The following is an 11,617-nucleotide window of genomic DNA, read 5'->3' on the forward strand; positions in this document are numbered from 1 at the left end:
CCTAACCCAACCTAACCTTTAAAGATAGGTTAGGTTAGGTTAGGTAGGGTTGGTTAGGTTCGGTCATATATCTACGTTAATTTTAACTCCAATCAATTTTTTTTTACCTCATACATAATGAAATGGGTAGTTTTATCATTTCATAAGAAAAAAATTAGAGAAAATATAATAATTCATGAAAACTTGGCTTATTAGGCAAATTGGGCCTTGCATAGTAGGCTGAGAAGTGCGTTCTGGTTACTAGGTACGACATATATATATATATATATATATATATATATATATATATATATATATATATATATATATATATATATATATATATATATATATATATATATATATATACACTGCTACTACAGCGCCTCTCACCTGGCCGTTGACTCTGAGGTTCCGGAGACAGCCATAGAAAGGTGGGAAACTCTCTTGTAAAGTGTTTGCTGGTAGAGGGTGGGACAGTCCACCCACTTGTAGCGGTCCACTTGTGTTGAGGACGCGGGCGGCACGAGGCAGTCTGGCCGCCCCTCTACAAGTGTGGGCGTCAGGATGGGTGTGCGTCTTGGAGTGGTTGTGGGCGGGGGTGGAGGGTGGAGGCGTTGGCACGTCGTCCGGTCCGTTGCCCGTGCACAAGTCCACAATCATTTCCACCAACTGAGAGTGAAAGTGGGAGAGAACGAGCGAAAGGAAAGGAAGGAGATGGAGATATGGAAGAGGATGGAGAAGGAGAGGAAGAGAGGAGCAAGGGTAGAAGAGTAGTAGACAAGTTAATAAGACAAGGAAAATTGGATGAGGGGTCGGAAGATAAGAGTGGGTGAAGAAAAAGAATTGAGAGAAAAGAAGGAAGCGTGATTGGGAAGGATGAGGTGGTGGGAGAGCACAAATTGGGAAAGGAGAGAGAATAACCAGCGATTAATGTTTCGATGTAAATTGTGTTGGGTGAGTATTTTACACCCTTTTTAAATATTAGTAAATAATATCATCTGACGAGCAGCTGTCTCCTGAACACTGAATTATAATCATACTCTGTTGAACAATAGATGACTATCTTTATGCTGAACAAAAATTAACTATCATTCTCCTATAAGTATTGTGAGAGACGACACACCCTCCTGAAAAATTAACATATAGCATACTACCATGAAAAATAAATATCATACCATCTTTAACATTAAATACCTATCATATAAGCCTGGAAAAAATATATAACGATCATTCTCTCCTGAACCACAAACAGTATAACTCACTATCTCCAAAAAATCTAGTATCTCTCATTATTCTTGAACACTGAATTATGAATTATCATGAAAGACAAAACCTGATCATGTGTATCTTTAAAAATCTCAGGAAAGCAATTTGCAATATAAAATGTTCATAAATGCACATATTTCATTACGAAATTAACACGAGATTTACATTTTGTGTAAACTTTGTTTTATAGTAAAGAAAATCTGTAAAATGAAGGTAAAAGGAAGAACTGGAACTATAATGATACAAACATGACTTGCAACTTCCAGCTAGAGTGCATCCCAATGGCAGTTATTAGCTATGTTCTGACGCAAGGAGTCGTGATCTTGATCAGCATGCAGGCAACAAGCCAATTTACCTTTATCTACCGATGTTAGTTTGGCTTGTATCCTTTAGGCTTAATATATATATAAATATATTTTTATATTTGTTAATGATATTTTTAATATCCTTTTAAGAGCCCAATTATGACGCATTGCATCGTTTTGAATAACGTCAACCGTTTGTTTGGAGAAATAAGGCAGAATAAGGCAATAAGGCAGACGCTACGTAATCAACTACTGAACGAACGGCATTTAAGTAAAACATTCTTGACACTGTGTCCCACTCGTATATGGGGCCCTGTGGTTAGATTTGATTAAGATTTTGCTTTCTCCTTCAGATATTAAATTTCTTATTGAATATATATTTTTTAGAAGCTATCCTTACTCAAAGATATTGATACTGTTTAAACCACTGCATGCTATTATCTTGAATTCATAGGAGTTGCAAGTATCAATAAATAAATGCATTGACCATGCAATTAATTGCATAGACCATGCAATAGTTAGTAATTGACACTATGAGTCCTAGACAACCAATTTCCAACTCCTCTTCTCGGGAGAATGCCACAAATTACTTGGATCCCTTCCTTGCTTTTGCTTAACTGTGTGAGCTGTCCCACACATTTGAGTCTGGGTATCACCCAGTTTTAACGTTATTTGCATCGGCACGTTGATACCTTGATCCAATTACCTGCCATAATATTATACATTGCAAAAAATGCTGGGTTGCCTATGTACTGGCTGTTCAAGCTGCAATGTAATCGAAATATGCATTCGTAAATGTTAAACTGTATCCAAAAACGGACGTTTCTCAAAAATAAAAATATATTCATTCGGTGGCCCTTTCTTTTGAATGTAGATTAAATATATTGAATGGGCCTGACGAAGGCCGAATATCAACCACGGTTTTGAAATGGGATTTATGTTCTATTGTGATAACATTTCCTGCAGCAAGTGTCGAAGAAAACTAGGTATGATTCACAGTGATGTGTTTAATGACATTTATACTAGTTTAATCGACTATCACAGGCAGTAATCGAGACTAGTCAGGCGATTAACAACATGAGATTTGTTATGATAATGAATGATATGAAATAATGATAATATTTACCATTATAATAGAAGTCACAACGATATCGGTCACAACAATCATATGGATTTCAAAACCAATACCTAGAGTCCAGAGTCTCTGCGCTACATCCTCACTCCTCACCTCGTCTTTCCATATGAGGTCGATCCTGTGCCAGGTGTTGTCTGCCAGGGAGTAGGAGGCGTTGAGGTCGAGGGTGACAGGGCCGCCTCCCAGGTCCAGCAGGAGAGACGGACGGCCCTGACGCAGCTCCAGCAGCAACAGGTCCCTAGCAGCGTTCTCTTCGGTCCCTGGGGTTGGTGCCCCCTGGTCCGGTCCTGAGTACAGCAGCGTGGACGCAATGGATCTGGTCAGCACCTCCAGACTCAGGTGGACTTCGGCACAAGGCGGGATGGGCGGCACCCACGCCCACCCGCCCACAGTAACAACCTCATCTTCACTACTGGCCAATTCCGACCCTCCACTGTCGTTCTCGAAGTGCCTAACGATCACCTTGCAGCGAGAGCCCCAGGTTCCGTGAGGACAGATGCATCTGAGGAACGTATCGTCCAAACAGAACCCAGGAAATAATCTCGAAATGTTCTGAAGATAAATAATCCTAATTGTGAAATTTTAGTCCTACACTAGACTAAGGAAAGGTAGGAGCTCCCTTATCTGGAGCCCGTTAACCCGGACCTCTGGGTAATCCTGCAAATTGAGTCTTAAGTTTTTGTTTGCCAAACTTCACCAAACTTGGACACAAATCTGTGTTATTAAGAGTCTCGGCCAAGTTACGAATGGCTAAGGGCCTTCAATAAGTATAGCCTGAGCAGCAGGCAGTTAAAACTGACCTTGTCAAGCCCATGTGCAGTAATTTGTGTCGTGGGTTGTCTCAAAACACGAACATGAATAAATAAAATTACGTAATATAACAATAATTGCATAACTGTTATCAAATATATATATATATATATATATATATATATATATATATATATATATATATATATATATATATATATATATATATATATATATATATATATATATATATATATATATATATATATATAAATATATTTCTTTTTCGGCTACCTAACCTAACCTAACCAATAAAGATAGGTTAGGTTACGTTAGGTAAAGTTGGTTAGGTTCGGTCATATATCTACGTTAACTTTAACTTCAATAAAAAAAATTGACTTCATACATAATGGTAGCTTTATCATTTCATAGGAAAAAAATTAGAGAAAATATATTAATTCAGGAAAACTTGGCTTATTAGGCAAATCGGGCCTTGCATAACAGGCCAAGTACGACGTTCTGGCTACTAAAAACAACAAATATATATATATATATATATATATATATATATATATATATATATATATATATATATATATATATATATATATATATATATATATATATATTAATAAATATGACCGAAAAAGTAAGATTAATAATTCTAACACGAATTTTCTCAATCTTTCGTACATTTCTTTTCACTGTTGGAGGTAAATCAAAAATCAATTCTCCAAAATTCATTTTTATTTCTAGTCTGACGCGACACGAGCGCGTTTCGTAAGACTTATTGCGTTTTCAAAGACTTTAGTATACAAATACACAACTGAATAGAACTTACGCATCTCCGATTTTATATCTACATTTGAGTGAGGTGGATGGGGTGAGGTGGCATTAATAGGGTATTAATTTCATCAACACAAGACAGAACAAGAGGTGGCATTAATAGGGTATTAATTTCATCAACACAAGACAGAACACGAAACAATGGGTATTGAATAGAAGTGTTTGTAGAAAGCCAATTGGTCCATATTTCTTGATGCTTCTATATTGGAGCGGAGTCTTGAGGTGGGTAGAATATAGTTGTGCATTAATTGGCTGTTGATTACTGGTGTTGACTTCTTGATGTGTAGTGCCTTGTAAACGTCAAGCCGCCTGCTATCGCTGTATCTATCGATGATTTCTGTGTTGTTTACTAGGATTTCTCTGGCGATGGTTTGGTTGTGGGAAGAGATTATATGTTTCTTAATTGAGCCCTGTTGCTTATGCATCGTTAAACGCCTAGAAAGAGATGTTGTTGTCTTGCCTATATACTGGTTTTTTTGGAGCTTACAGTCCCCAAGAGGGCATTTGAAGGCATAGACGACGTTAGTCTCTTTTAAAGCGTTCTGTTTTGTGTCTGGAGAGTTTCTCATGAGTATGCTGGCCGTTTTTCTGGTTTTATAGTAAATCGTCAGTTGTATCCTCTGATTTACTATAAAACCAGAAAAACGGCCAGCCTACTCATGAGAAACTCTCCAGACACAAAACAGAACGCTTTAAAAGAGACTAACGTCGTCTATGCCTTCAAATGCCCTCTTGGGGACTGTAAGCTTCAAAAAACCGAGTATATAGGCAAGACAACAACATCTCTTTCTAGGCGTTTAACGATGCATAAGCAACAGGGCTCCATTAAGGAACATATAATCTCTTCCCACAACCAAACCATCGCCAGAGAAATCCTAGTAAACAACACAGAAATCATCGATAGATACAGCGATAGCAGGCGGCTTGACGTTTGCGAGGCTCTACACATCAAGAAGTCAACACCAGCAATCAACAGCCAATTAATGCACAACTATATTCTATCCACCTCAAGACTCCGCTCCAATATAGAAGCATCAAGAAATATGGACCAATAGGCTTTCTACAAACACTTCTATTCAATACCCATTGTTTCGTGTTCTGTCTTGTGTTGATGAAATTAATACCCTATTAATGCTACCTCACCCCATCCACCTCACTCAAATGTAGATATAAAATCGGAGATGCGTAAGTTCTATTCAGTTGTGTATTTGTATACTAAAGTCTTTGAAAATGTAATAAGTTTTACGAAACGCGCTCGTGTCGCGTCAGACTAGAAATAAAAATGAATTTTGGAGAATTGATTTTTTATTTACCTCCAAAAGTGAAAAGAAATGTACGAAAGATTGAGAAAATTCGTGTTAGAATTATTATCCTTACTTTTTCGGTCATATTTAATAACATATATATATATATAGATATATATATATATATATATATATATATATATATATATATATATATATATATATATATATATATATATATATATATATATATATATATATATTAAATATGACCCAAAAAGTAAGATTAATAATTCTAACACGAATTTTCTCCATCTTTCTTATGTTTCTTTTCTCTGTTGATGGTAATTGAAAAATCAATTCTCCAAAATTCATTTTTATTTCTAGTCTGACGCGACACTTGAACACGTTTCGTAATAACTTATTACATTTTCGAAGACTTTTAGTTTACACACACACAACTATTACCTACAAACACTAAACAGAGTTCTTACTTATGCTATGATTTAAACAGCTTTCATTTTTCATTTTATACCTGAATTTTGGGTGAGGTGATATGTTACAACAGTTTTGGATGAGGTGAACAAAACTTTCAACACAAGATAGAACACGAAACAATGGGTATTGAAGGTAAGAATGGAAGTAATTGCAGAGGGCCTATTGGCCCATATTTCTTGATGATTCTATATTGGAGCGGAGTTTTGAAGTGGGTAGAATATAGTTGTGCATTATTTGGCTGTTGATTGCTGGTGTTGACTTCTTGATGTGTAGTGCCTCGCAGATGTCAAGCCGCCTGCTATCGCTGTATCTATCGATGATTTCTGTGTTGTTTGCTAAGATTTCTCTGGTGATGGTTTGGTTGTCGGAAGAGATTATATGTTCCTTAATGGAGCCCTGTTGCTTATGAATCGTTAATCGCCTGGAAAGAGATGTTGTTGTCTTGCCTATATACTGAGTTTTTTGAGGCTTACAGTCCCCAAGAGGGCATTTGAAGGCGTAGACGACGTTGGTCTCTTTTAAAGCGTTCTGCTTTGTATCTGAAGAGTTTCTCATGAGTAGGCTGGCCTTTTTTTTGGTTTTATAGTAAATCGTCAGTTGTATCTTCTGTTTTTTGTCTGTAGGGATAACGTTTCTATTAACAATATCTTTCAGGACCCTTTCTTCCGTTTTATGAGCTGTGGAAAAGAAGTTCGTGTAAAATAGTCTAATAGGGGGTATAGGTGTTGTGTTAGTTGTCTCTTCAGAGGTTGCATGGCGTTTCACTTTCCTTCTTATGATGTCTTCAACGAAACCATTGGAGAAGCCGTTGTTGACTAGGACCTGCCTTACCCTACAGAGTTCTTCGTCGACTTGCTTCCATCCTGAGCTGTGGCTGATTGTACGGTCGACAAAGGGGTTAACAACACTCCTCTTGTACCTGTCTGGGCAGTCACTGTTGGCATTTAGGCACATTCCTATGTTTGTTTCCTTAGTGTAGACTGCAGTATGGAAACCTCCACTCCTTTCCATGACTGTTACATCTAAAAAGGGCAGCTTCCCATCTTTCTCCATCTCGTAAGTGAAACGCAACATAGAATTCTGCTCAAATGCCTCCTTCAGCTCCTGCAGATGTCTGACATCAGATACCTGTGTAAAAATGTCGTCACATTCCTGCAGTATATGGCCGGTTTCAAGTTCATATAGACTAAGACTTTTTGCTCGATGGTACCCATGTAGAAGTTCGCAAACAGGACACCTAGGGGAGAACCCATGGCGACCCCATCTACTTGCTTATACATGTGCCCATCCGGGCTCAAGAAGGATGCCTCTTTAGTATAAGCTTGGAGTAGTTTCCTTAGAATGTTTTCTGGTATATCAAAAGGAGTACAGGCCGGATCACGATACACTCTGTCCGCTATCATCCCGATTGTTTCATCCACAGGTACGTTGGTAAACAGTGATTCTACGTCCAACGAGGCTCTTATCCCTGTGGCCCGTGTTCCCCGCAGTAAGTCAACAAATTCCTTTAGAGACTTCAGGCTGAAGGCGCAAGGGACATAAGGAGCCAGCAAGCCGTTGAGTCGTTTCGCCAGTCTGTACGTGGGTGTGGGTATCTGGCTGATGATTGGCCAAAGTGGGTTTCCAGGCTTATGTGTCTTGACATTTCCATACGCATATCCAGGATTATATTCCCCAATAATCTTTGGCAGGTGGAGCCCGGATTTCTTGGCGTTCACAGTTTTGATCATTTTGTTGACCTTTACTTTCATTTCGGCTGTAGTGTCCTTCGTTATCCTTTGGAATTTAGTTTAGTCAGAGAGTATGAGGTTCATTTTCGCCAGATATTCGTCTTGTTTAAGAATGACGTATATTGGAGACTTGTCACCTCTCCTGACAACTATCTCCTTGTTTTCACGAAGGCTCTTAGCTGCCGCTTTGAGGTCGGGGAACAGTATGGTGCTTCTGTAGTTTCCTCGATTCTTTCCTCCTTCCGCAATAAGTTCTGCTTGTAAGGTGTCTTTGGTGGTGACCTTCTTTTGTGTCCCGAGGTCGAATATGTCGTCCAACAGAATCTCCAACTCCACTTTCCGGGCCATCTCACTTGGTCTAGACATAACGTGACAGTTTATACCCAGATTTAGGAGAGTGACTTGGTCCTCAGTGAGGTTGATTCCTGCAAGGTTCAGGAAGGCGTCTCTTGGTCGTGGAATTGCCATAGGTCCTCCATATAACGTTGTTAGCATCTTGATTATCCTTGTTTCAGTGCTGAGGTAATGTCGGTCTGTGAGGATGTCGAGGTGTTTCTCGATGCGAATACGGAGACTTTCGTCGATGTTGCTGTTTCTCCATTCGTTTGTAGCATGAAGTAGTTGCGTTTTGTTGTCTTTGATTTCATTTTCTGCCTTATATATCTGATCACGAATCAGATCTTGGCGATATTTTATCGTGAAGGCTTGATTCCTTGCTGCTGGGTCGTGCGTTTTAATATTAATATATTTTGGTAGCAGTCTTTCCTGTTGACATATATTATTATATATGACCGAAAAAGTAAGATTAATAATTCTAACGCGAATTTTCTCGATCTTTCTTATGTTTCTTTTCACTGTTGATGGTAATTGAAAAATCAATTCTCCAAAATTATTTTTTATTTTTAGTCTGACGCGACACTTGAGCACGTTTCAAAATAACTTATTACATTTTCAAAGACTTTTAGTTTACACACACACAACTATTACCTGCAAACACTAAACAGAGTTCTTACTATGCAATGATTTAAACAGCTTTCATTTTCATTTTATACCCGCATTTTGGGTGAGGTGATATGTTACAACAGTTTTGGATGAGGTGAACAAAACTTTAACAATGATAGAACACGAAACAATGGGTATTGAAGGGAAGAATGGAAGTAATTGCAGAGGGCCTATTGGCCCATATTTCTTGATGCGTCTATATTGGAGCGGAGTCTTAAAGTGGGTAGAATATAGCTGTGCATTAATTGGCTGTTGAATGCTGGTGTTGACTTCTTGATGTGTAGTGCCTCGCAGATGTCAAGTCGCCAGCTATCGCTGTATCTATCGATAATTTCTGTGTTGTTTGCTAAGATTTCTCTGGTGAGAAATCCCGGAAAGATGAGATGGCCCGGAAAGTGGAGTTGGAGATTCTGTTGGACGACATATTCGACCTCGAGACACAAAAGAAGGTCACCACCAAAGACACCTTACAAGCAGAACTTATTGCGGAAGGAGGAAAGAATCGAGAGAATTACAGAAGCACCGTACTGTCCCCCGAGCTCAAAGCGGCAGCTAAGAGCCTTCGTGAGAACAAGGAGATAGTCGTCATTAGACGTGACAAGTCGCCAATATACGTCATTCTTAAAAAAGACGAATATCTGGCGAAAATGAACCTCATTCTCTCAGACTAAACTTAATTCCAAAGGGTAACGAAGGACACTACAGCCGAAATGAAAGCAAAGGTCAACAAATTGATCGAAACTGTGAACGCCAAGAAATCAGGACTCCACCTGCCAAAGATTATTGGGGAAAATAAGCCTGGATACGTGTATGGAAATCTCAAGACACATAAGCCTGGAAACCCACTTCGGCCAATCATTAGCCAGATATCCAAACCCACGTACAGACTGGCGAAGCGACTCAACGGCTTGCTGACTCCTTGTTTCCCTTGCACCTTCAGCCTGAAGTCTCCAAAGGAATTTGTTAACTTACTGCGGGGAACACGGGCCACAGGGATAAGAGCCTCGTTGGACTTAGAATCACTGTTTACCAACGTACCTGTGGATGAAACAATCGGGATGATAGCAGACAGAGTGTATTGTGATTCGGCCTGTACTCCTCTTGACATACCAGAAAACTTTCTAAGGAAACTACTCCAAGCTTGTACTAAAAAGGCATCCTTCTTGAGCCCGGATGGGCACATGTATAAGCAAGTAGATGGGGTCGCCATGGGTTCTTCCTTAGGTGTCCTGTTTGTGAACTTCTACATGGGTACCATCGAACAAAAGGTCTTAGTCGATATGAACTTGAAACCGGCCATATACTGCAGGTATGTTGACGATATTTTTACACAGGCACCTGATGTCAGACATCTGCAGGAGCTGACGGAGGCATTTGAGCAGAATTCTGTGTTGCGTTTCACTTATGAGATGGAGAAGGATTGGAAGCTGCCCTTTCTAGATGTAACAGTCAAGGAAAGGAGCGGAGATTTCCACACTGCAGTCTACACTAAGGAAACGAACATAGGAATGTGCCTAAATGCCAACAGTGACTACCCAGACAGGTACAAGAGGAGTGTCGGTAATACTTATGTCGACTGTGCTCTCAGCCATAGCTCAGGATGGAAGCAAGTCGATGAAGAACTCTGTAGGGTAAGGCAGGTCATAGTCAATAACGGCTTCTCCAATGGTTTCGTTGAAGACATCATAAGAAGGAAGGTGAAACGCCATGCAACCTCTGAAGAGAGAACTAACACAACACCTGTACCCCCTATTAGACTATTTTACACGAACTTCTTTTCCACAGCTCATAAAACGGAGGAAAGGGTCCTGAAAGGTATTGTTAATAGAAACGCTATCCCTACAGACAAAAATCAAAAGATACAATTGACGATCTACTATAAAACCAAGAAAACGGCCAACCTACTCATGAGAAACTCTCCACACACAAAGCAGAACGCTTTAAAAGAGACCAATGTCATCTATGCCTTCAAATGCCCACTTGGGGACTGTAAGCCTCAAAGAACTCAGTATATAGGCAAGACAACAACATCTCTTTCCAGGCGATTAACGATGCATAAGCAACAGGGCTCCATTAAGGAACATATAATCTCTTCCCACAACCAGACCATCACCAGAGAAGTCTTAACAAAATACATGGAAATCATCGATAGATACAGCGATAGCAGGCGGCTGATATCTGTGAGGCACTACACATTAAGAAGTCGACACCAGCAATCAACAGCCAATTAATGCACAACTATATTCTACCCACTTCAAGACTCCACACCCAATATAGAAGCATCAAGAATTATGGGCCAAGAGGCCCTCTGCAGTTACTTCCATTCTTCCCTTTACCTTACAAAATATTATACCTATTGTTTCATGTTCTGTCGTGTGTTGAAAGTTTGTTTTCACCTCATCCAAAACTGTTGTAACATATCACCTCACCCAAATGCAGGTATAAAATCGAAGCTGTTTGAACTCTGTTCAGTTATAGTTGTGTGTGAGTAAACTAAAGTCTTTGAAAATGTAATAAGTTTCACAAAACGCGTTCAAGTGTCGCGTCAGACTAGAAATAAAAATGAATTTTGGAGAATTGATTTTTCAGTTACCATCAACAGTGAAAAGAAATATAAGAAACAGAAAATTCGTGTTAGAATTATTAATTTTACTTTTTCGGTCATATTTAATAATATATGTCTACAGGAAAGACTGCTACCAAAATATACTAATATATATATATATATATATATATATATATATATATATATATATATATATATATATATATATGTATATATATATATATATATATTTATATATATATTTATATATATATATATATATATATATATATATATATATATATATATATTAT

The 11,617-nt window shown here is 38.6% G+C and overlaps 1 protein-coding gene across 1 annotated transcript in view; it reads right to left on the reverse strand.

Annotated features, from left to right (window-relative positions):
• The window catches only part of LOC138349713 (putative neural-cadherin 2), a 419,993-nt gene that overhangs the window by 100,962 nt on the left and 307,414 nt on the right, over positions 1-11,617 (reverse strand). The window contains exons 15-16 of the mRNA XM_069339617.1: positions 2,680-3,240; positions 373-651 (exon numbers count right to left, since the gene is read on the reverse strand). Coding sequence (XP_069195718.1) covers positions 373-651; positions 2,680-3,240 — 840 coding nt within the window. The remainder of the gene's footprint in view (positions 1-372; positions 652-2,679; positions 3,241-11,617) is intronic.

The sequence above is a fragment of the Procambarus clarkii genome, chromosome 42 (assembly GCF_040958095.1).
Source record: "Procambarus clarkii isolate CNS0578487 chromosome 42, FALCON_Pclarkii_2.0, whole genome shotgun sequence".
NCBI lineage: Eukaryota > Metazoa > Arthropoda > Malacostraca > Decapoda > Cambaridae > Procambarus > Procambarus clarkii.